General features: G+C 47.0%; 2 protein-coding genes across 3 annotated transcripts in view; both read right to left on the bottom strand.

Annotated features, from left to right (window-relative positions):
* Positions 1–301: 301 nt before the first annotated feature.
* On the bottom strand, positions 302–2,123 carry CH25H (cholesterol 25-hydroxylase). The gene has a single exon (XM_047825799.1). The coding sequence runs from the start codon at positions 1,654–1,656 to the stop codon at positions 841–843; it is 816 nt and encodes a 271-aa protein (XP_047681755.1). The 5' UTR covers positions 1,657–2,123; the 3' UTR covers positions 302–840.
* Positions 2,124–11,294: 9,171 nt separating this feature from the next.
* The window catches only part of LIPA (lipase A, lysosomal acid type), a 45,209-nt gene continuing 31,336 nt past the window's right edge, over positions 11,295–25,167 (bottom strand). For both annotated transcript variants that reach the window (XM_047825795.1, XM_047825794.1), the window contains exons 6-10: positions 24,054–24,190; positions 18,367–18,513; positions 17,490–17,561; positions 13,520–13,591; positions 11,295–12,784 (exon numbers count right to left, since the gene is read on the bottom strand). In XM_047825795.1, coding sequence (XP_047681751.1) covers positions 12,551–12,784; positions 13,520–13,591; positions 17,490–17,561; positions 18,367–18,513; positions 24,054–24,190 — 662 coding nt within the window. In that variant the 3' untranslated portion in view covers positions 11,295–12,550. The remainder of the gene's footprint in view (positions 12,785–13,519; positions 13,592–17,489; positions 17,562–18,366; positions 18,514–24,053; positions 24,191–25,167) is intronic.

Raw genomic sequence — 25,167 nt, forward strand, 5'->3', positions numbered from 1 at the left:
CAGTGTTAATCTCTCTAAAACTTTAGAAGGTAATTCTTTGATTTGCTTGTTATGTAGAAATCAGCTGAAAAACTGAAAAGCATCCAGAACAATAGTGCCCCCCCCCCACGCTGTGAAGTTACTAGAGCAAAACAGACTGACCCCTTCTCCCCAGTGTCTCTCCTACAATCCCCCCAAAATACCCCCCACCAGATTCCTCTCGTTCTATGGCTGATGCAGACTCTGAAGGACACCTCCTGCCCCAGCCCCCTCTTCCAATTTTGGTATTTATCAGTCAAAATGCCAGAAAAACAGCATCCAGTATTTGTTTGATTTAGGTTGGTTTTTTTCACTTTTAAAGCACAAATAACATTTCATTCAATATAAATATACAGTTATATGAAAAAATTGGGGGAAAGTACTGTAACTGTGATCACTGTCCAGCAGGAATGTTTCACTGTTCACATTTTCCATAAAAATATGTTCTTTTAGCCTATTTCTGTGACACTTTGAAAAATAAGAAAGTCCTTGTCCTACAAACAAACGTTTTAGAGATGATTTAAATACACCAGTGATATACATATATCATATATACATATCCAGGAATCAACGCTACTTTTAGTGAGCTAGAATTAGACTCCGAGTACAATCCTCAATACGCAAAAACGATATAAATTACTTGGTCAGGCTGTGAAAATACATCAGATTTTACCCACAAATCTCCATCAGGTAATAAATTACTTACAAAAACAGAACAACACAAAGGCTCGGGTGTGTCTGTCCTGATTCGAGTGCGAAGCGCCCAGCAGTCCCGGGTGCGAGGGGCACCCGCCCCGCCGCGCCCGCCGGGGGGCGCGCGCCTCACTTGGCGTGCGGGGACCGGAAGGTCCCCAGCAGCTTGTCCCAGTGCGTGAAGTAGGGGGCGAAGTTGCAGTTGAACTGCGAGTGGTGCAGGTCGTGGTGCTCCACGCCGCCGTAGCAGCCGAAGGGCACGAGTCTGTGCGTGGACCAGGGGAAGTCGTAGCCCGAGTGGTCCTCCACCGACAGCCAGATGTTGAGCACGTGGAAAACCAGCACGGTGAGCGGGTGGCACTCGAGCAGCGTGACGTTCAGCAGGTGGAAGAAGCCCAGGGAAAACAGCTCCCAGACGCTCATGTACTGCGTGGCCAGCGCGAACGACGCCGCGTTCTGGTGGTGCACCTTGTGGAACGTGCGGTACAGCCAGGGCACCCGGTGGTGCAGCAGGTGCCACGCGAAGAACTCGGCGTCGAAGAGCAGCAGGCAGCAGCCGACGTGGCGCGCCAGCTGCAGCAGCTCGGGGGCTTCGGGGGGCACGGGGGCCGGGCCGCGGGCCCAGTCCAACAGCGTCACGGGGAACACGAACACGGCGTGCTGGTAGAGGGTCTGCGCCAGGCAGGGCAGCAGCTGCCGCGCCGACGGCGCGAAGTCCGGGTGGATCTTGTAGCGCCGCAGCGCGGGCACCCAGGGGCACAGCGCGTCCAGCAGCACGAAGGGCAGGCAGCAGCCCAGGTAGGTGCCGATGGAGAAGACGGTCGGGAAGAAGGGCGACTGCAGGAGCGCCTCCCGGGCCCGCAGGCCGTCCCAGAGCGGCTGCAGGAACAGCGGGCCGGGGCTACACAGGACGCGGAGCTCGTCGGACGCGTTGCGGCCGCTCATGGCGAGGCCGTGCCCGGCAGCTGCGACGGCTCGCGCCGCCCGCCGCCTTTTCTCGGCGGCCGCGGCCCCGCCCCCGGTGACGTCAGCCGCCCTCGCGCCCGCCCTCGCGCCCGCTCTCCCCGCCGCGCCGGGCCCTCCGCAGAAAGAGCTGCGCCGAGCCGCGCTTTAGCGGCCCGGACGCGCGTCTCCCGCCGCTCGGCCCCCCTGCGTGCGCCGTGCGCAGTGCTCCTGAATAACTTTTCGCATGCGTGCACGTTTATGTTCCGATTTTTTTTTCAACTGACCAACAATTTACACACCATACCACTTAATTCCTCCGTGTCGTCGTGACCCCCGGACGAGATAAGGGCTATTTCCGTCACCTCGATAAAGAGCGCCTTTGCAATCAGTGCAGAATTATCTGCATTTTTTTAATGCATACATAGAATTGCGTCTGCGTGCTTTCATCAGAGGCGAAGTATCATTGTATCTTTAAAAAAAAAAAAAACGTTTTAAAGCGACGTAGCTTCTGTATGTCGGGTCCTTTCCGTCTGCACGCCTCCCGTCGGTCTAACGCGCCGCGAAGCAGCAGAGTAACCTGTCGCTGGGAACCGCGGAGTCCCCGGGCGCGCGCAGCGGCCACCAGCGCAAGAAGTCAGGGCGCCCTGCGGGCGGGACCAGAACCTCCCCGGTCCCAGAGTCTCCGAGAGAGGGGCTCTCCCCCACGCTGGCCGCAAGCTCCCGACCCCACTGCGCGCGGACTCCCGGCGGCGGGTCGTTTCTCCGCGGCGCGCGCGGGGCTCAGACCCCGCGACCCGGGCGGGGAGGCGCGGCGACAGCGCAGGGGACGCGTGCCCAGATCTGGCTAAAAAGCCGCTAGGTCTCGCCGCGGGATGGAGGTAGGAAAGCAGCGAACCACCCGCGTTGCTGACTCTTGCGCGCACCTGACTCCGCGGGAGGCTGTGGGGGCAGCGGATGAGGCCGCACCTGCCCTGTCCTCTCCGCGGCCTCCGCGCCTCCAACCCGCCGCTCGACCTCAACCCGCGCTCCGCGGACCGGCCCGGGCGCCCAGAGGCCGGCCCCACCCCCGCGGCTGTCGGCGGGCCACCGGGTGGGCAGGCCGGGGACGGAGCGGGAGGGAGGGGGTCGGCACCCGGAGAGCTCTGGGGCCACCCCGGGACCTGCGTAGGAGACCACCTCCGCCTTGCCCGGGGTGGCCGGCGCGCGACACAAGAGACCCCTAGAGGACATAAGTTCGGAACCAACACTTTGAAGGCGGGACCACTCCTAACTAATGCTAGCTTTGCCTCTTCTAGGGTCCATGAGGTTGGGACCGGCGCTTCCCTCCCCAGATTTTACATTTATTTATTTATTTTCTTTTTTTTCTTTTCTTTTCTTTTCTTTTCTTTTCTTTCTTTCTTTCCTTCCTTCCTTTCTTCTTTCTTTTCTTTCTTTTCTTTCTTTTCTTCCTTCCTTCCTCCCTCCCTCCTTCCCTTACCTGCCCTCCCTCCCTCCTTCCTTCCTCTTTCTCTCTCTCTTCCTCTCTTTCCTCTTTCTTTTCTTTCTTTCTTTTTCTTTCTCTCTCTTTCTCTCTCTCTCTCTCTTCCCTTTCCTTTCCTTCCTTCCTTCCTTTCTTCCTTCCTCTTTTCTTTCTCTTTCTCTCCCTTTCTTTCTCTCTCTTTTTATTTCTTTCTTTTTCTTTCTTCTCTCTCTCTCTCTTTTTTCCTTTCTCTTTCTTTCTCTTTCTTTCTCTCTCTTTCTCTCTCTCTCTCTCCCTTCCTTCCTTTCTTTCTTCCTTCCTTTCTTTCTTCCTTTCTTTCTCTCTTTCATTTACTTATTTAGAGGGAGAGAAAGAAAAAATCCCAAACAGTGTGAATCCACGGGAAAACAGGAAAAATCCACACCACCAGTGTAGAGCCCCATGCGGGACTCAAACTCACAAAGTGGGAGATCCTGACCGTAGCAGAATCAAGAGTCAGACACTTAACCCACTGAGCCACCCCAGAGCCCCCAAAGCTTTGCATTTTCTTTTTCTTTTTTCCAATATATGAAATTTGTTGTCAGATTGGTTTCCATACAACACCCAGTACTCATCCCAAAAGGTGCCATCCTCAATACCCATCACCCACCCTCCCCTCCCTCCCACCCCCATCAACCCTCAGTTTGTTCTCAGTTTTTAATTTTTTTTTTCAACGTTTTTATTTATTTATTTTTGGGACAGAGAGAGACAGAGCATGAACGGGGGAGGGGCAGAGAGAGAGGGAGACACAGAATGGGAAACAGGCTCCAGGCTCTGAGCCATCAGCCCAGAGCCTGACGCGGGGCTCGAACTCACGGACCGCGAGATCGTGACCTGGCTGAAGTCGGACGCTTAACCGACTGCGCCACCCAGGCGCCCCTGTTCTCAGTTTTTAAGAGTCTCTTATGCTTTGGCTCTCTCCCACTCTAACCTCTTTTTTTTTTTTCCTTCCCCTCCCCCATGGGTTTCTGTTAAGTTTCTCAGGATCCACATAAGAGTGAAAACATATGGTATCTGTCTTTCTCTGAATGGCTTATTTCACTTAGCATCACACTCTCCAGTTCCATCCATGTTGCTACAAAGGGCCATATTTCATTCTTTCTCATTGCCACATAGTACTCCATTGTGTATATAAACCACAATTTCTTTATCCATTCATCAGTTGATGGACATTTAGGCTCTTTCCATAATTTGGCTATTGTTGAGAGTGCTGCTATAAACATTAAAGCTTTGCATTTTCTAATCCACACCCCCCACCCATCCCTATCTACCCCACTCCCCACCCCCGCCCCGCCAAAGGAAAATAATAGTAGCCATCTCATGAGGTTATTTGAAGCATTAAAATGGGAAAACAACCATAATCTAATGTCTGCCAGGCATTAGCTAAGTGTTTCACTTGAAGTGACTTCATCCAGTCCTTAGAAGGGCTGGGCTCCCCATGCCGCCAGGAAGAATCATGCTACAACCATCCCAGCCTTACAGAAGCAAAAGCAAGAGTGCCCGCCACACCGCGAACAAAGTAAGACACTTGATATTTTAAATTTGTACTCCACACTTCACCTAAAGAGGAACTGAGGAAGTTTACAATTAAGTTCACAAAAAACCACATAAAGAGAAATGAGAGACAGAAAGCCATATATTGGGAGGAGAGAATCAGCACAACAGAAACACAGATAAATATACCGACCTAGAAATACAGCAATATGTAGGATGTGTGCATATATACATATGATACAGAGTAAGCCAATTCATAATATATATGTTAATATCTAATCACGTATTGGATGTTATGCACACACCCTGTAATGAGCTAATTCATAATCCACGACCTCCAAAGTGGTGTATGTCCCTGCACTGTCACAGACGGAACACATATTCCCTAGATGGCCCATTCTCTGCGACATCCAGCCATACTGCGTGCAGCTTTTATTTTTTTTAACGTTGGCTTATTTTTGAGAGAGAGCGCTAGTGGGGAAGGGCCAGAAAGGTGAGAAAATGCAGCTTTGATTTTCTTTTAACGTTTACTCATTTTTGAGAGACAGCGCTAGTGGGGAAGGGCCAGAAAGAAGGAGAGAAGAGATCCGAAGCAGGCTCCACACAGCGAGCAGAGCCGGACATGGGACTCGAACTCAGGAACCATGAGATCATGACCTGAGCCGCAATCAGGAGTGTGCCACTCAACCCACTGAGCCACCCAGGCGCCCTGCAGCCTTTTTTCTTTAAAACTTCTATGTGCCACAAGAATATTATGATATTCTGCTTGTGTGTTGATGAGACGAAGGTTCAGAAACAGCTCTGAGCTTCATGATCGCCAGTGCACAACGAAAGAGGCGGCTTTTCTAATTGCTCGGAGAGCTAGATGGTATCAGAGACGGGTACAATGCAGGCCCCCGGCCCCCTGCTGGGGAGTTCCTTGCACATTAACAACCTGTGGGTTCTATCCAGGCTTCTCTTCAAACTTCCCCTCCTCCAATGCTATTTCTAATTCACCTTGAGGGCAACCCAGGGACTTCCTTCTTTCCCATTCCTGGTAGACGTGGCCTGCCCTTGAACTTTGTATGGCTCAAGCAGCACCTGGGGGGGTGGGGGGGTTGGGGAGAGGAAGGGCTTGATCTCCTTCCCTCTTGGACCCCTCAGTGCTCCAAAGGTACCATCAGGGCTCACTCTCTCAGACTTATGAACGAATTGTGTTCAAAGGTAAAGTATCACTCAGATTTGCCTTCGAAAGAAATTAAGTCAACCTTCAAATTTCCATCCAGAACATGCTGTCCTCTGTGATTTTGGCTATCATGCTTGGATGCTTTGGGTGCTCTCGTGGATTTTTTTGAAGTGGGTGGCATTGACAGATTTGGACTTAGCTATTTTAATTTGGATTTAGCTATTAGATTGCCGTCAGGACTGCCTCCTTTGAGCCCCCAGGACCAACCAGCCCATTCTTTGCCTTCTTTGGTTTTTCTGTCCTCTATTACTAAGCCTGTTAGAATAGTCTCCAAGGGCTGGTTGCGTAAAGCCCTGTGCAACAAGACCCAGAGGCCGCGGCTTCCCCCTGCTTGGCCCAGACTCTCCCCTTCTTGCTCACAGCACTTTGAAAAATAGCCACTGTCTTGTCTGCCTTTCCGGCCCATCAGCTGCCCAGGACAGAAGTTTTTGTCCCATATACAAATGCAACCATCTCAGGAAAAGGAGTCAGTTAAAATCTCATCACTGTTCACTCAATGTCATATGGAGGGTGCTGGAAAAAAGTTAGCACATTATGGGCGACCAAAACCAGCATCACTTGCTGGACCCGAATAGAATCAAACACTAATTAGTTTGGACTAAAGCAGCATCGTTTCTCACACTGGCAATTGTGTGCCTTTGAACACTTCATTTGCACAAAATACACTGAATGGCTTCCTAGGTGAATAGATCTTTTTAGGGCACAGATTCTATCTTTTAGGATTTTTTCCCACAATGCCAAGCATTGTACCTTACACATAGTTAGTGTTCAAGATGTATTTGTGGATTCAGTGCTCATTTTTAAAGCTCTAAATCAAGGCTTAAAAATAGAATTTTTTTTTTCTAGAGCGCTGGTTGGTGTGGTTTAGGGTAACCTATGTACTGAGAGAGGTTTAACTGATTTCTGGCGGTATTAGGACTTTGGCCATACTATTTCTTGCGCTTCTCCAGTTGATTTTGAGTTCCTGTATATCATGTTTATGTTGGCAACACCTTTCTGACAGCGTTAGACGATAGGATTCCTTTCTTCTCCAGCTACCCCAGAGATCAGATCACTTTCACCAGACTGCAACAATCAAGTCTGTGCATATTTAAGCACAGTCTCGAAGTTATTCAGCACAAAAAGACTTTGGATACTGCCCCCACTCCCCACAAATAGAACACGTAGTTGGCAAAATTTATTACCAATGACATCATCTTTTTCTATGTGACCTTTATGATTTTTTTCTTTCCCAAATTAGGTAAGGTGTTCTTTGCTCTAGCTAACCAAACCAAATATCGCTGAATATCAGAGATAAGAACTGTATTACAACAGCCGTAACATGTAAGACTCATAGAGAGTAGAGTAATCCCAAAGATTAAAATGTAATTTACTCGTTGTAAAAATGAAGGCTTGGGGCACCTGGGTGGCTCATTCGGTTAAGCATCTGACTTCAGCTCAGGTCATGATCTCATGGTTCATGGTTCGAGCCCCCACATCGGGCTCTGTGCTGATGGCTCGGAGCCTAGAGCCTGCTTTGGATTCTGTGTCTCCCTCTCTCTCTGCCCTTCCCCAATGATGCTGTTTCTCTCTCAAAAAATGAGTAAACATTTAAAAAAATTCTTAAATGAAGGCTTCTTCTCGGAAAAGTCAGGACTAGTTAGAGTTGAATAGAAAGTCACAGCCAGGGGCACCTGGGTGGCTCAGTTGGTTAAGCGTCCGATTTCATTTCATGTCGTGATCTCACGGTTTGTGGGTTCGAGCCCCGTGTCGGGCTCTGTGATGACAGCTCAGAGCCTGGAGCCTGCTTCGGATTCTGTGTCTCCCTCTCTCTCTGCCCCTCCCCGACTCATGCTGTCTCTCTCTGTCTTTCAAAAATGAATGAACATTAGAAAAAAAAAATTTTAATAAAAAAATTAAAAAAAAGAAAGTCCTAGCCAAAGTGAGAGCAGAACCGTGAGTCAGTTTCAAGGTCGTCCTACAGAAGGACTTTGGTGTTGGGGCCGCATTTATAGCGAAGTTTACAAAAACTGCAGAGAACATTACTTACCCACCCCCAAACAGTAGACAATGCTGCTGAAGAATATGGGAGATGTTAGATCCCCCAAGAGACTCCCTGACACCCTATTTCACACCGAGGCTGCTGCATATTTAGTTTTAAACACTTTATGTTTTGTTTTTATCCATCCACATAAGTGTGTGCTTCTACTGAGATTTTCAGAATGCTCATCAACCCCTTTAAATACATAAAGCATAGGGGCGCCTGGGTGGCTCAGTCAGTTAAGCGTCCGACTTCAGTTCAGGTCATGATCTCACAGCTCATGAGTTCGAGCCCCACGTCAGGCTCTATGCTGACAGCTCAGAGTGTGGAGCCTGTTTCAAATTCTATTTCTCCCTCTGCCTGCCCCTCCTCTGCTCACGCTCTCTCATAAATGAATAAATATTAAAAAATAAAATGTTAAGCATATAAAATCATCTCCATGAAAAGTCATAAGAATTAAGCCCTGTGAGGGGCACCTGGGTGGCTCAGTCGGTTAAGCGGCCGACTTCGGCTCAGGTCATGATCTCGCGGTCCGTGAGTTCGAGCCCCACTTCGGGGCTGTTTCAGATTCTGTGTTTCCCTCTCTCTGACCCTCCCCCGTTCATGCTCTGTCTCTCTCTGTCTCAAAAATAAATAAATGTTAAAAAAATTTTAACAAATAAATAAATAAATAAATAAACATTAAAAAAAAAAAGAATTAAGCCCTGTGAGAAGGTTTTAAAAATTGGAAGGCATGATGTCAAATCCAAAGTATTTTTCAGTGCTACTAAAACAAATTGGCAGAAAGAGTGTTAGTTGCTTAGTTTGGAATTGAACTCGAAATCTGTACCTAGCACGATATGATACTCAATAAATATCCTTGAATGAATTAGTGACATGCTTTTTCAAAATCAGAATAATTATTGGGGCCCCTGGGTGGCTCAATCGGTTAAGCGTCCAACTCTTGGTTTCATTTCAGGTCATGATCTCGTGGTTTCATGAGTCTGAGCCCCACATCGGGCTCTGCGCTGACAGTGTGGGGCCTGCTTGGGATTCTCTTTCTCCCTCTCTCTCTACCCCTGCCCCACTCATGCTGTCTTTGTCACTCTCAAAATTATAAATCAATAAATCAGAATAATTATAATAATTATTGTCACCTAATGTTGCCTTTCAGGGAGGTCACATTTTGAAAATATCTCCCTCTCTAAAACACAAAATGAAAAAGGTTACAAATACAGTATATTTTAAATGTTCACATTTAACACATGAACATCTGTAATACAAACACAAAATAACCGTCATTATTTGGAGATAATGTCAATAGTCTAAATTGTGGTCCTTCATAAACGTGAGGTCTAGGTTAAAGCCTTCCCCACCTCCTCTTCCACGTCTGAAGTCCTGACCACTCTTTTACCCATTGGGCAAAATTTTATCTTCGGGTCGCATTGGGGCACAGCTATTCTTTGACAACATTTTTCAGTTATTATGAATTAGGCAAGAATTGATCATAATCCTGGATGGAAATGACCCGAGATATGGTTGATTTCACCAGTCCTCAAATTACCAACTGGCCCATGAATCAACAAAATTCTCTGCCTTTGCCAGGGGAAGAGACAGGAGAGAACGCCTGCTTATGGAACGAAAAGGTTTGGAAGCAAAGCCAAGAGTGCCCTCTTGTGGCGAATGAAAAAAATGACTTTGTTCTCCATTGTAGCTTCATTTGGTGGTGGCTTTCCCCGGGGTGACCACGGCATCGTCGAGTTCCAAGCTGGCAGAATATTAACTAGTCTTCTTGCCCTAGAGATCTGTGGACATCCTTGTGTCCTTCTCAAAAGAATATATTTGTCAAACCGGCTTGAAAAGGAGAGTCAGAACTCCTACCAACTTGTTACAGGACGTCTTGAGACACAAGCTCGTACCTTGCATTGCATGCACTCAGCCAAAGATAAAGCAAGACTGTTTCGTGCAACAGTAGAATAAAACAATGATGAAACATTAATCCAGCCAGGGCTATAAGGACACAAAGGGCCTAGGCACCAGTGTCAGGAACAAGAGGCCAGTAACAAAGGCAAATGTGCAAGGTGACAGGACTGTGTCAGGAACAGCTGGGCAACATCTCCACCTCTGGACTGTCCCACACACCCAAGAAAAGTCCCACAGAGAAAAGTCTGGAAAGAGGGGAAGAGAAACACATGCCAGTAAGAGGTGGACTCTGTGGAATGCACCAACCCCCCTTCCCACACCTCGTCACCCCAACCCCCCCTGCTCATCTGTATCACCTGGTGTGTGAAAGCCTTACTTATCTCAAGGGACTCTACTGGAACCCCCAGGGCAGAGCCAGGTCACCTATGGCACTGAAGCCATTCCTGCTCCAGTAAGCTCTCTCCCACTGGAAAACAACAAACAAAACACTTATTCACTGTCCCTTTCTTTCCAGCCCTACCCAAGACTCTTGGTTGGCCAAACCAGTTTGCCTTGGTCCAAGGACAGAGAAGGGGGTTGGGGGGTGGGGGGGGAGGACATAAAGCCAGCCAGCCAGCAGAGTGGTATCCTCCTGTGCATGTATAGCCTTTGCACCCAGTACAATCTCTTTTCTGTTTTAAAGTGAGAGAGAGAGAGAGAGAGAGAGAGAGAGAGAGTGAGCTAGCATGGGGGAGGGGCAGAAAGAGAGAATCCCAAGCAGGCACGGGGCTTGAACGCACGAACCACGAGATCACAGCCTGAGCCGAAGCTGGACGACTGGCGCCCCAAATCTGACTCTTTTCTGTGGGTGCCATGGGAAAACACAGATTCCACTCCAGTCCTTTGACCCTCTCAGACGTTACTTGTGCATCTAAATTCATTTGACTGATTGGCAAAGTATCGTTTTTCACACAATAAATCCACGTGGATTTATTGACTCACCATATTCCAGGGTTTGTGTTCGATTCTGGATACATAGAAACAAGTAAGACAGATCTGCCCTCAAGCTCACAGAGTAGTGGGAGAACTCGCCTTAGGACCCCCCCGCCCCCGACAAATCTATGTTTTAGGGACCCTATAGCATGACTCGTCTCTGCCGGCTTCAGCTGCTTCATTTGCTCGAGGAGGGCGCTGGATGGACAGTCCTTGAACCCCTGGTCCCACCGCAGCCGGCGCCCAGGTCTCTCCTTAGTTTCCACTCAGTTTCACTCAGTGAACCCTGTGAGATCAGGTTGACAGCCAGCGTTTCCAAAGTAGGCCCCACCTTCCCTTAGGTTTGAGACGGCTCCCTCCTCACCACGGTGAGGGATCAAAGGTTGAAAGGCAGGGTCAGTGAAGCTTACTCAGAGTAAGGAGGAGGGGAGAAGATGAGGAAGAAAAGCGTCAGTCCCTCCGGAAGAGAAAGGGAAGTACAAGTAAAGGAGAAAACACACATATATACACGCACAATCCCTCAGGCCTACGAGGCTCCTCAGTTTTATTGAAAAGTTCAAGGCTTTTTAAGTGTTACAAAGTAGTAGGATGCTGTCTGCATCTATCAGTGAACACCAAATATCCTTTATTACTGCAGCTGAAGAAGCTGTGTCAGAGGAACACGTCAACTGTCATTCCATCCATCCGTCAGTGTTGCAAAAGGGAACGGCGCAATGCGGAAAGCGGGTGAATACGGGTGTCCTGAAGCAGGCACGCAAGTCAGAATTAAAACTATGGACGCACAGAAAACTGGAAAACAGAGACTCCCTGAGCTCTGATCTCAAAACATTCACGCTCATGTTTCTCTTGTGGGAAAATGAGTTAGGATGCTCCCCCCGGGGCAGCCTCTGGGCTCCTGCGTCTGGTCATCGGCGCTGATGCGACAGCTGGCCAAGAGAATACAGCAATTTCACGGAAGAGAGCGGTATTGCCTCTACACAGCACTCTTGCTCTCAAACGAGTGGAGGGATCGCCTGCCACACAATTACGAACTCGGGAAGACAGAGGGTTACAGGTATGAGTCTTCAAGCTATTTAAAATACAGGAGTCAGTCTTTTTTTAATGAGTGCCATCTATTGTCTGCAGACCCCGGCAAACAATGCTGCTTGGTCTGAGCAATTTAAACATTTTTAGAGTCGATAACATTCACCACAGAATCTTCACACCTGGCACCACAGGGTCATCACGGGATTTGACTTTGCACCTGCCGCATGAGGACATAAGAATATGGCATTCGGCTCCCTAATGACCACAAAGCCACCGGACTGAAGAGCCCTTTAAGGCAAAGAGACGAGAACCGGATCCTTCACACACTGAGCTTTTTCAAATCAGCGTCAGGTTATCTGCCAACAAACCACCCGGCTTCGAAACTCCGACACACCCTCGGTGTGTCCTGTGTGAAGGCAAAAAAGGCAGTATTTGTATTTTCAAATTGTAAGGCTCTACACAACGGTTAGGATCTTTCATGAATCAGTGGGATATTGAAAAAAACTTAAGAAGGCTAAGGTAGGTTAGAGGCACTAGCCTCAAATACACCATGATTGGACAAAAAAAGCAAAAAAACAAAAAAACAAAAAACGGGAAAATAATACACCATGATTGGACCCGAACACCTTCAATGGCATAATCTGATTGCACACAAAAATATAAAAAGCCTGGGAAAGACAACTATTTTAGAGAAATTAAGCGAACGCGTTTTAACCTGCCCGATCCCCGGCGTGACGGTGAACTTGGCCGGCGCGGCTCACAGGTGTTTCGACATCAGCTTCACCATGTCGTCATACAGCCGCCAGGGGGCGTCCAAGCCCCAGATGAAGTCCAGATGCTCCCATTCGGGGATGAGCTTGTTGTGCACCAAGTTGGTGATCTGGGGCAACAATATGCTGACGTCGTTGACGTCCGCCAGCGAGTCCTGACCCCCGCTCCAGACGGCGGTGGGCACAAGCATGTCTCTCACGTTGTAAAGGGGAGGGTAAGTCTAGGATAAAAGCAACCGGAGGCGTCGTTTCAATTTACAAAACAAACACAGTCGACGTGATCCTCCTTAAATCCCGGTGAGATTTACCAGCGAGGATCACGTGGTGAAAAGCGGTCTCCGTTTGCTCTTCAAGTTACCGTGACCACAATGAGAAGAAACCTGAGCCACAGTGACAGAATCCTAACTATGGTACCTGCCGGCGGTCGGGCTGTTACAGCGCGCCGGGTACCCTAGCAAGTGTCAAGTTCCCTCGCGAAGGCGCTGAGCTCCCGGGGAGTGGATGTGAACAGCGCGGGAGTCACGTGGTGGGGCACTGGCTTTGGGGTCGTACCCCCACGCATGGAACACGTGCCACGGGGCCTCCGTAGGCCCGTTTCCTCACCTTCCATAATAACAACCGGCACACCCGTCACACGGATGTTGTAGGAAACAACGAAGCAAGACAAGCATGGGCAAAGTGCCTCAGGCTGCAGAGCATGTAGCACTCAAACCACAGTCTGTTTCTTTGTGTATCTTGGCCATGTAATGTGGCTGAGGCCCGCCAGCGACCAGGTGACAGGCCGAGGCTAGTCTGACTCTGAAGTCTGTGTTTCTGGTCACTGTGACTGATGTGTGACGGTGATGGGGACAGAGCCAGGGAGCACGGAGCCCACCAGAGCCCTGTGACTCAGGTGGCTTCCCCGGTGAGCTTTCAGAGCCCAGTTCATTAATTCTAAAGACTTTTGAAGCCTTTACCTGATTGTAATGGAAATAATTCTTGGCGTGGCTTCCCCAGTCAAAGGCTTGAAACTTATGGTATTTAACAACCTAAAAAAGAAGATAAAAGGGGGAAAAAAGTTGAGTGACACAGAAGTTCAAGAAAGGCTCCCAGGCTGCAGGAGTTAACTACATCCTTAGAAGTCCATTTTACATCGTGTGTAGTTTGACTCTTGATTTCCAAACTGTGATTTCAAACAAAATGGCATCAGGGGCACCTGGGTGGCTTCAGTCAGTTGAGCGTCCAACTTCAACTCAGGTCATGATCTCGCAGTTCATGAGTTTGAGCCCCACGTCGGGCTCTGGGCTGACGGCTCGGAGCCTGGAGCCTGCTTTGGATTCTGTGTCTCCCTCTCTCTCTGCCCCTCCCCCATTTGCACTCTGTCTCTCTCAAAAATAAACACAAAAAAATTTTTGAAAAAACAAAATGGCATTCGTAGTGTAACGGAGTTGTGTGGTGACTGATGGCGGCCACGTGGCCAAAAAGCATAGCACAACGTGACTTGTCAAATCACTGTGTCGTGCACCTGAAACCAGTGCAACACTGTGTGTCATCTGTACTCCGATAATCTAAATGATAAAGTTACGTTATTCTGATCGGAATAGAGTTACCATCCGACCCAATAAAGCAGCTTTGCACACATGCCGTGAAGGACACTGGGCTGACAACTGTACTTGTTAGATAAGCTTCATGATGGCATTTTACTGAGATTTGAAGCCTAAACTTTTTCAAAGGGTTAACACTCTTATTTGGGAAAGAAATGCGTATTACATACAATATATGGATTAATGCTAATAGGTGGATTCATATGTATGTGGAATAATATATTCAGATTAGTATGTAAAAATATTGATTATGTATGAACATACCTCTGTGGGATAATATAAACACTACATTATACTTGTATTTAAAAAAATTTAGTGTTTATTTTAGAGAGAGACAGAGACACAGAGCATGAGCAGAGGAGGGTCAAGGAGAGAGGGAGACACAGAATCTGAAGCAGGCTCAAGGCTCTGAGCTATGAGAATAGAGCCCCACACGGGGCTCAAACTCAAGAGCCGTGAGATCGTGACCTGAGCTGAAGTCAGCTGCCCAATCAACTGAGCCACCCAGGTGCCCCTGTATTATCCTTATATTTTTTTTTTTAATTTTTTTTTTCAAAGTTTATTTATTTTTGGGACAGAGAGAGACAGAGCATGAACGGGGGAAGGGCAGAGAGAGAGGGAGACACAGAATCGGAAACAGGCTCCAGGCTCTGAGCCATCAGCCCAGAGCCTGACGCGGGGCTCGAACTCCCGGACCGCGAGATCGTGACCTGGCTGAAGTCGGACGCTTAACCGACTGCGCCACCCAGGCGCCCCTTATCCTTATATTAATCTATGAGTTAATATATTTATTTATAATCCCCATGTTTTCTAGCTATCCACTCCACTCAATGATTCAATATTTTATTTTATTTTTTATTTTAGAGAGAGAGCACGTGAGCAGGGGGGGGAAGGACAGGGGGAGGGAGACAGAATCCAAGGCAGGGTCCATGCTCAGTGCGGAGCCTGATGCGGGGCTCAATCTCACGACCCTGGGATCATGACCTGAGCTGAAATCAAGAATAGGATGCTTAACCGACTGAGCCACCCGGGCGCCCCTTATTTTTATTGTTTTCTCAATACTTTAATGATTTTATTTAACACTTATTCTTGAGTATAGCCAGTATAATCACCAAATCGTACCACAAGCCAACACAATTCTACCTACAACCATGGAATAATACTGTATGTGAAACTAATGGATGCATATTTAGAATAGTGACATTAAAACATTTAAAAAGTCACTTTTTCGAAAATTTTGAAATGACACCAATCCGTACCTCCTCTATATCCCCAGATTAAAAACTGCCAAGAATCAAATCCAAAATTGACCAGCTGAATGAATCGGAAACTGTTCAGCTCAGGCCAGTCGGTGGTGCCCAGTAAAGAGCAAAAACCTAGACTTGCTTCATCTCGACTGCTTTCAATTTGTGCGAAGCTTCAGTTCTTAGCAATGGCATAAAATGCTGTTTCTACAGGAGAAATGTTCAGCGTCTGCCTTTGCCCTTGCAAAGGACAAACACCGGTACCTGAAGCAAATTTAACAAGCGGAATAAAATTTGGACTCACCGCACGCATCAGGGCACCTGTCCTCAGCTCAAATTATCAATGAAAATCCACCACTGTAGACAGACATCAGTTTCTCACTCCCTCACATGTGTCTTTTAACATTTGTATAAAGCACCGGGAGACGGTGTGGGGTACAAAGGAAAAATCTGCCTGGAACTCAGACTGAACTCCAAAGTTGACTTTTGTGCTCAAGAGGCATAGGACTTCACGCCACGCACTGGAAAGGGCATTTCAGCAGGAGGACGATGTGAAGGACACCGCACTAACAACCCGGAAATCAGCTGAAGTCCAGGGATAGGGATCTGGTTAAATACATTATGCTACATCCATATGTACAACACGAGCGTGGCCCCGTCACAAATAAACATAATACAACAGAAAGAGAAAACTGTTCATAAATACTATTAAGTGGGAAGCAGACAGAAAATGAAATGGAACATGCACTGTGGTTACACTCCCGTGATAATGGTATATGGATAACAAGGCAGAGGAGAAGGTTAAAGTATTAGGATGGATGGTTTTTTAAGTGACAGAAGGTTATTCTTAGGTATTGAATGGTAATGAAAACGTACAGTTTCAATCTCGCTAAAGTACAATATGTATTGCAAGTCTTCAAGTTATGCCCATCTCTCTGACCATGAAGTCTACTCCCACGACTGTATCCTAAGAAAGTAATGTGCCTCGGGTATAAGGATACACTTCTAACTCAAGAACATCTGTCCCAGGATGTTTTACTATGGAAAAGAAAAGGCAAAAAATAGTAATTTAAAATTTTAGGTAATGGAGGAGCGCCTGGGTGGCTCAGTCGGTTAAGCGTCCAACTTCAGCTCAGGTCATGATCTCGTAGTGTGAGTTTGAGCCCCGTGTCAGGCCCTGGGCAGACAGCTTGGAGCCTGGAGCCTGCTTCAGGTTCTGTGTCTCCCTCTCTCTCTGTCCCTCCCCTGCTTGTGCTCTGCCCCTCTCTCTCCCTCCCTCTCTCTCCCTCTCTCTCTCTCTCTCAAAAATAACTACATAAAACATTAAAAAATATATTTTAGAAGCCAGATTGTAGCCAATCCAACAGCTCTACTATGAATCCAACTCCCCTCATTTTTTAAAACAATATTTTATTAAAAGGTGGAATGTTTTTTTTTTTAATTTTTTTTTTCAACGTTTATTTATTTTTGGGACAGAGAGAGACAGAGCATGAACGGGGGAGGGGCAGAGAGAGAGAGAGACACAGAATCGGAAACAGGCTCCAGGCTCTGAGCCATCAGCCCAGAGCCTGACGCGGGGCTCGAACTCACGGACCGCGAGATCGTGACCTGGCTGAAGTCGGACGCTTAACCGACTGCGCCACCCAGGCGCCCCTGAGAGCTGCATTTTAAAAGTGACTGGCTCCCATTTACACCCCTGACTGGTTTGCTCTGGTTTATGCACTGGTGTCTTCAGTCCTACTGTGTTCACGGGTTAACGCTGACATTAGCTTCCATCTCAAAGCTGCTCAAAAATCTGGCTTGATGAAGCATCACAGAAATAAAATAAATCTAGGACTTGGTGAGAAACTGATGCGGTGGGGCAGGACGGGAGAGAAAAAAGGCAAGCCCAATAGCCTGTTTGGTGAACGCACACAGGGCACAATGACACAATGACAGGAACCCAGGACTCAGGGGAAGGAAACCAGCTCTGATGTGTCAGCGACCGGCCTGGTCTGCGACAAGAAGGGAAGGGCTCGCAGACAAGTCCTTCATGGAAGGCACAGGTCCCTCTGACGTTGATTTTATACAAACCCCAGCAGCCCCTCCAGAATGCCTACCTGGCTCCAGTGTAATATGTTTTGCACAGAAGTTCCAGCAGGAGAGTGTGTTATATACACCGACACTCTAGACTGCGAAAGAGATAAATTGACATAAATGATGGATACAGCGTCAAGGAAGCATTGATAATAAATCAGTTCTGCACTTCAAAGCCATAAACTCATATATAGGAGACTAAGAACAAGAAAAAAAATTCTCTAACTACAGATATGTTCTAGAAAAACTGCACAGCCACACACACACAGAATACATATGGAGGAAACAGAGCAACATGGCAGCCATAGGGCTGCATGGGTTGAGGTTACTAGCCATTTTTATTTTCTGCTACAAGCTTTTCTGAATTTCCAAAATTTCACATAATAATCAGACCTTTTTCTATCATCAGGAACGAGAAACTAGAGCCTTCATTCGAGAATCTCAAAATCCGTTTTCACATGATGCAACATTACAAACTACAAATATACATAGAAACACCAGCATTTTGCTGGCCAAGGGTTTACATTTTACGAAATAAAAATAAATAAATGTGTACGTACACACACACGGAAATTGCTGTTCCAAATTTAAATACACACGCAGTAGTTTTTTAAAAGAAATAGATCACTAGAATAAATATAAATATTGGGACATAAATTATGACAGATGTCCTCACTCAGTAGTTCCTCACGGGCACCCTGTGGGAAGCTGCTAGCCTGAGGAAAGCAGCAGAGAACATTCCAGGCACTTGCCCACATTGAACCTCTTCAATGTCAGACCCGTTAGCACTCGGATGAGGTCGTTCCTGCTTTTCTCACATCCTTCAGCACAAATAAGCATATTCACAGATAAAATAAACTCGCTAAAAGTTAAAGCAAGTTTTATTATGAACATACATACCATATTTAAGTTTCTCTCATTAAATCCACATAGAACAAAAAGAGCATTTCCACAGAGTTCCTTCAGAATGACACGACTGCAAACATATGTGCTCAGCCACTTCAAAACCGCATTTTGGGGAAGAAATTGTTTGACTCCAAATAAGTGCTACAAAAAAAAAAAAGAAGAAGAAGAAAACCAAGAATATCTCGGCATTTATTCTGGAATATGAGACTCCATGACCCGCGTCAGAAGAAGAGACACATGCCCAGTGTCTCCACATACGACTCAAAAGAAATGGGAACCAGTGGACGTTCACGCGAGGATATTTATACGATGTGTTTACTAAGGCAAAAGCGGATGTTACAGATGTGTACTTAGTCTCCAGGGAAGGGCAATTGAGGCAATAAGAGAAGATATTTGCAAAAGACATATTGGATAAAGGGTTACTATCCAAAATCTATAAAGAACTTATCAAACTTTGGGGCGCCTGGGTGGTGCAGTCGGTTAAGCGTCCGACTTCAGCCAGGTCACGATCTCGCAGTCCGTGAGTTCGAGCCCCGCGTCAGGCTCTGGGCTGATGGCTCCGAGCCTGGAGCCTGTTTCCGATTCTGTGTCTCCCTCTCTCTCTGCCCCTCGCCCGTTCATGCTCTGTCTCTCTCTGTCCCAAAAATAAATAAACGTTGAAAGAAAAAAAAAATTTAAGAACTTATCAAACTCAACACCCGAAAAACAAAAAACCCAGTAAACAAATGGGCAAAAGACATAAATAGACACTTCTCCAAAGAAGACATCCAGATGGCCAACCGACACATGAAAAATGCTCAACATCACTCATCATCAGGGAAATGCAAATCAAAACCATAATGAGAAACCACCAGACACCCGTCAGAATGTCAAACATTAACAACTGAGGCAACAACAGATGTCGGCGAGGATGTGGAGAGAGAGGATCTCTTTTGCATTGTTGGTGGGAATACAAGCTGGTGCAGCCACTCTGGAAAACAGTATGGAGGGTCCTCAAAAAATTAAAAATAGAACTACTCTATGACCCAGCAATAGCACTACTAGGAATTTATCCAAAGGATACAAGAGTGCTGATTCGAAGGGACACATGCACCCCCATGTTTATAGCAGCACTATCAACAATAGCCAAAGTATGGAAAGAGCCCAGATGTCCACCAACTGATGAATGGATAAAGATGTGGTATATATTGCAATGGAATACTACTCAGCAATCAAAAAGAATGAAATCTTGCCATTTGCAACATTGATGGAACTAAAATGTATGATGCTAAGCAAAATTGTCAGACAGAGAAAGATATCATGTGACTTCACTCATATGTGGAATTTAAGAAACACAACAGATGAACATAGGGGAAGGGAAGGAAGAATAAGATAAAAACAGAGAGGGAGGCAAACCATAAGAGACTCTTAAACACAGAACAAACTGAGAGCTGCTGGAGGGGTGTTGGCTGGGTGATGGGCTAAATGGGTGATGGTCATTGAAGACGGCACTTGTTGGGATGAGCATTGGGCATCCTGTGTAAGAGATGAATCACTGGGTTCTACTCCCGAAACCAATACTACACTGTACATTAACTAAATTGAATTTAAATAAAAAAAATTTTGTTAAGTCTCCAGTGAAGAAAAGGGCAGAAACCCAAGTAAGTTCACAGCAGACTTTTCACAGCAAGAAGGGGCAATTAATGATCACTCGCCCCAGGACCATCCCCAAAGAGTTTCATTGGCTGGAAGATTGGTAGTGACTTCCAAGAAAGAGTCTAAACCAAGACTGGTCAACAATGCATCTACGTAGGGCACATACATCCAATCCAATTTTATTGTCAGTGAGCCAGTTCCAGCCCATTGTCTTTTTCTTCTAATACTTTTTTACTGTGATAGATCACACATAACACAAAACTTACCATTTTAACCATTTTTAAGTATTCAGCTCAGTGGCATTAGTACACTCACATTATTGTGCAACCTGCACCATTATCCATCTGCAGAGCTGTTACAACATCTCAAGCTAAAACTCTCCCCCTTAAATGGTAACTCCTCATTCCTTCCACCAGCACTACCTATGCTTATAAATAAAGTTTTATTGGAACACGGGCATGCTCATTTTTCTATGCTGTCTCTCAGGCTGTTTTCACACTACAACGGCAGGGTTCAGCAGTTGCAACAGAGACCATATGATCCGCAAAGACAATGAGATTTACCACACGGACCTTTAGAGAAAACTTGCCGACTCCTGATCTACACAAGCCCTGACCAATGGCCACTGAAGCCGTGCGCACACATTTCCAGGGCTGTCACTACACCCTCAAAGATATTCACACACCTGTGCAATGGGAAATAGAAAAACAACCTTCCTTATATTGAACCCAAACTTGTCCGCTGATAATTTATACTTTTGCTGATGCCTACCCTCTGGAGGGACAAGCAGGAGTGAAAAAATTCAAATGCCTACCAACACCTCGGGGGTGGGTCTTAATTCCCAGTTATCTCAGCAGGTGACCTTATTTGGGGCCAGGGTCTTCTCAGAGGCAATCAAGTGAGGATGTGGTGGGCAGGGTGGGCGCTCTGCAGGACCGGGGTCCTTCTAGAAAGGGGGAAATGTGAGCAGAGACAGACACACACAGGGAGAATGCACACATGTGGAGGTGAAGGCCGAAACAGGAGGGATGGTCCTCTCAACCCAGGAATGGCAGGCAAGCCCCCAGAAGCCAGGGCAGGGCAGGGGGCAGCCTCCTCTTCACGGGAGGAGCAAACTAATATAGGAGCAAACTAACATAGGCAGCACGAAAATGCAAATGTGTAAAGTGGCAAACGCTTTCGGGGTTTTTTAAAGGGAGGGAGGGAAATAAAATAAAATAAAATAAATAAAAATAAATTAAATTTAATTTAATTTAAAAAAATAAAATAAATAAAATAAAATAAAATAATAAAAAATAAAAATAAATAAAATAAAATAAAATAAAATAAAATAAAATAAAATAAAGGGAGGGAGGGGCAGAGAAAGAGCGGGGGGGGGGGGGGGGGGGGGAGGATCCCAGGCAGGCTCCACACTGTCAGCGCAGAGCCCAACTCAGGGCTCGAACTCACCAACCGTGAGATCATGACCTGAGCCGAAACCAAGAGTCAAACATTCAACCGACTGAGCCCCCAGGCACGCCCTAAAGTGGCAAGTGTTAAATGCCACCCTGCCCACAGGGATGTTTAGGGAGCGTTAAGAACCGTGATGAACTGGAAAGCTTACGCTCAGCCTACGGGTGCGACTGCTTTGTGGTGCACGGCGCCCTTCTCACTCCCTTCCCACCCCCTCCCCACCCCCTCCAAACAACCACTGATCAAGATTCCAACATTACATATGCTGCTTAAAGGCTGCAACTAATTTGAAGTCATAAAACCGTATGGGCCATACTCGGCACTTCTTCAGGCAAATGCTGTCCACATACACACAGCCTGTGACCTCTGTCAAATCTGCCTCCCACAAGACAGCCAACCAGTATCTACGGACAGATACCGGGTCTCCTCAAATGCTCCTCTTCTGCAGACGAAGTACATTAAGATTAGCTGGGGAGAATCAAGAAGTATCACGTGCAGACAAGGTCGCAGGGCAGGAAGAGGCTCCTGGCTTTGAGTCTACATAATGGTCACATGTGATAGATAGATAAATGCATATACTTCTGAGGTTCTCTACTAAAAACAAGAGGACAATGTATCACTGACTTGTATCATGAGAAGCCAAGCTTTCCTTCTGGCCGACAAAGAACGTGAAGTTGACCTTGTCCCTCAGAGCTGCGTGCTCACCGAGAGCATGTAAAAGCAGGAGAGCGCGTAGGGAGAAAGAAAAACTCACCTTACACATTCACAGGCCTGCCCAGATCAATCTTGATGACTTTAGAATTTATATCTTTGCAGGCTGAGAGGGTACTAAACTTCGTGGCAGCAGCACTGATTTCCCAGGGCAGCTAATCCAAAGGCTTTATGGACATTTATTTTTTCACTTTGTTATTCTCCCAGGATATTAGGAAACACCGCTGTCTGGGACAGTGGTTCTCAACTACCGGTCTGTTTAGTTACTTTAGAATCCCACAGGGTGCTCTGTGAAACGCAGCTCCTGGCCCCACTCCAGATTTAAAGGACGCCATCTCCAAGGTGGGGAGTGGGAGTTGGTATCCTTACAAAGCTACCAGATCACAATCTCCAAGGGTTAAATTAAATCCAAAACATCCCTATGATGGCCATTTCAGTTCTTTATGAGAAAGGACACAAGGAGGGGTGCCTGGGTGACTCAGTCGGTTAAGCATCTGACTTTGGCTCAGGTCCAAACAGACTCGTGGTTTGTGGGTTCGAGCCCTTCATTGGGCTCTGTGCTCGCAGCTTGGAGCCTGGAGCCCGGAGCCTGCTTCGGATTCTGGGTCTCCCTCTCTCTCTGCCCCTCCCCCGCTCATGCTCTGTCTCTGTCTCAAAAATAAATAAACATAAAAAAAAAAATGTTTTTTAAGGACACAGGGAGGCAGCAATGGCAAATTAGCAACAACCTTAAACGTCTACCAGGCAGTAGCTCCTGATAACAGAATACTTACTACACAGCAGTTTAGAACAAGAGGGAGTTGTATGTATTAACGTGACAGCTCACCAAGAGTGAAACGTGTCATCTGGAGAACAAGATACATAGCGGGCTACCGTCTATGTTAACGCGAAACACTAAATTTCTCTCAGGACGTTTGTACGTATTTAAATTCACACACAAGGTGTATAGGAAAACCTCACACTGAGCACTGTTTTAATTCTGAGGAAGGAGTAAGAGAGGCCTTGGTAACTGAAGGATACTTTATTTGGAATCTCTGAACTGTTTATAGTGAGAACGGAGGCTTCTATGACCCAAGGCATTAGAGCTAAAATTGCTTAGAGGGGGCCACGTCTTGTCTGCACGTCTGGTCACTGGTACCGAGAATCCGTCTGAGGTGTGGGTTGGGATTCTGAGATACACCGTCTGTACCTCCTGTGCACGTCTCTGAGGTGGCTGATATGTTACACCTCATTTTAAGTATACGTCCTGTGTGGAAACGTGTGTGCGTATACACATATCACACATGGAACACATACAGAGCGCACATAACAGGCCATCCGGCCTCAGCTGGCTCTCAACTCCTCCTCATGAAAACTGCTTCCTCTGTGAACAGAGCCAGGGCCGCGGGGGTCACACAGTTCTAGGGTTGAGCCTCAGGGAGGTTACTGGCTTGTAACCATATTACTGGCCACATTATGAAACGTCATAGGAATAGGAACGGTGTCTTTCGGTGGCCCTCGGTGTGGCCACGGTCAGGCGAGTGGGAGCGACGCACTTCCCACGTCCCGTCTCCTGCCTACGCCCAAGCACAGGCTACCGCGTGGGGTACAGGGCAACTCTGGACCGCCTGTGCTCCCTCTGTGTGGTGTGGGGATAGCTGCACTGACATGCCGACCATCAGAAGTTGGTGTTCTCGGGTAGAATCAGTGATTCACCTTCCCTGACTCCCCAGGATCTGGAAGGAGGGGTGAAGGGGGAAGGAAACACTGCGGGGAGAAGAGCCACTGTTCCACTGACAGTGAAACACAGAGGAGGAAGGCACGGATGCTCCTCTAAAGGCCAGTTCTTCAGGTCTGAAATGTTGTTGGTGGGGCTCGAGCGGGGTTGGGGAGAGTTCAAGTACCTTGAAGAGAAAATCTGGAAAGTCTCCTAATTTATTTAGAGGGCTAGTAGAGAACTTGATTGAAGCCACAGGAGCCAGGGCAAGAAACATTTTAATCTTTCTGGCCAGCTCGGGAATCCGTGAAAATGCTATAAAACCTGGAGAAACACAAAGAAGATTAACAGGAGTTTCCATCTTCTAGGACTTTCTCTGAAAAACCAAAGGTGGTCGCACATCACACCCTCTAGTGGCGATCTGAGAGCCATGCAGGCAACGCCACCACCAGGAGGCAACCACATGGGGGGGCCTCTGAGCTTCTCCAAGAGGAGACTCCAAACGGAGTCTGATTAAACTAGTCAGTCAAGTACTTGTCAAGTGCTTGATTCAGTTTTTAACCTACAGAAATCAGAAGATGCCCCTGTTCCTCTTATCCTGGAAGCTGAGCAAAGGAAGGACTCTCCCTCACAGCCCCACATTAGCAACCAGCCCCAGCGCCCATCCACCGGCCCCTGGGAGCAGTTTACAGGGGCATTCAGATCAGTCGCCAAGGGCTCCAGAGGAACCTGCACATGCAGAATGTTCTAGCTTTAAAATACCTTTTAGCTTTCTCTCAGGTCACTTCTTGCTTTGAACTTGGCCCCCAAGTGTCACATTAGAAGGCACTGGGGCAAAGGACACAAGCAAGCAAGTCATGGGAGAAGGACCAAAAACGAAGGAAAACACTTCTCTTGACGCGTGAGAATGGCACACGCATCTGTGTCACATGTTACTCTCTGTGTGTCGTCTCTCAAACTGGCTAAGAGTGTTTGGCAGTAGGCAGAGCGCAGACGTTTAACTATAGTACATCCAGACACTTAAGAATCGCTCAGGAGTGATTCTCCTCCTTAGGAATGTATTCTAAGGAGACCATGTGACTTAAACACACAGCTACTGATGAGAGCACACACAAAAAGGAGGAACTGCATAAATTATGGGACAGGTCCCTAGTTCCTCATCAGAGGAACTCTTGTTCGCTACAATTACAGGCAATTTTTATTATCCTTCAACTCTGCCAAATTTTCTACTTTTGTATACAATGAACACACGTTCTTTTTATAATTGGCATAAATAAAAAATGCATAGAGCTTTTGGAAAC

The sequence above is a fragment of the Prionailurus viverrinus genome, chromosome D2 (genome assembly GCF_022837055.1).
Source record: "Prionailurus viverrinus isolate Anna chromosome D2, UM_Priviv_1.0, whole genome shotgun sequence".
Lineage (NCBI taxonomy): Eukaryota > Metazoa > Chordata > Mammalia > Carnivora > Felidae > Prionailurus > Prionailurus viverrinus.

Excerpts from the sequence above, each read along its gene's own strand:
- CH25H (XM_047825799.1), bottom strand. The coding sequence starts at position 1,656 with ATGAGCGGCCGCAACGCGTCCGACGAGCTCCGCGTCCTGTGTAGCCCC.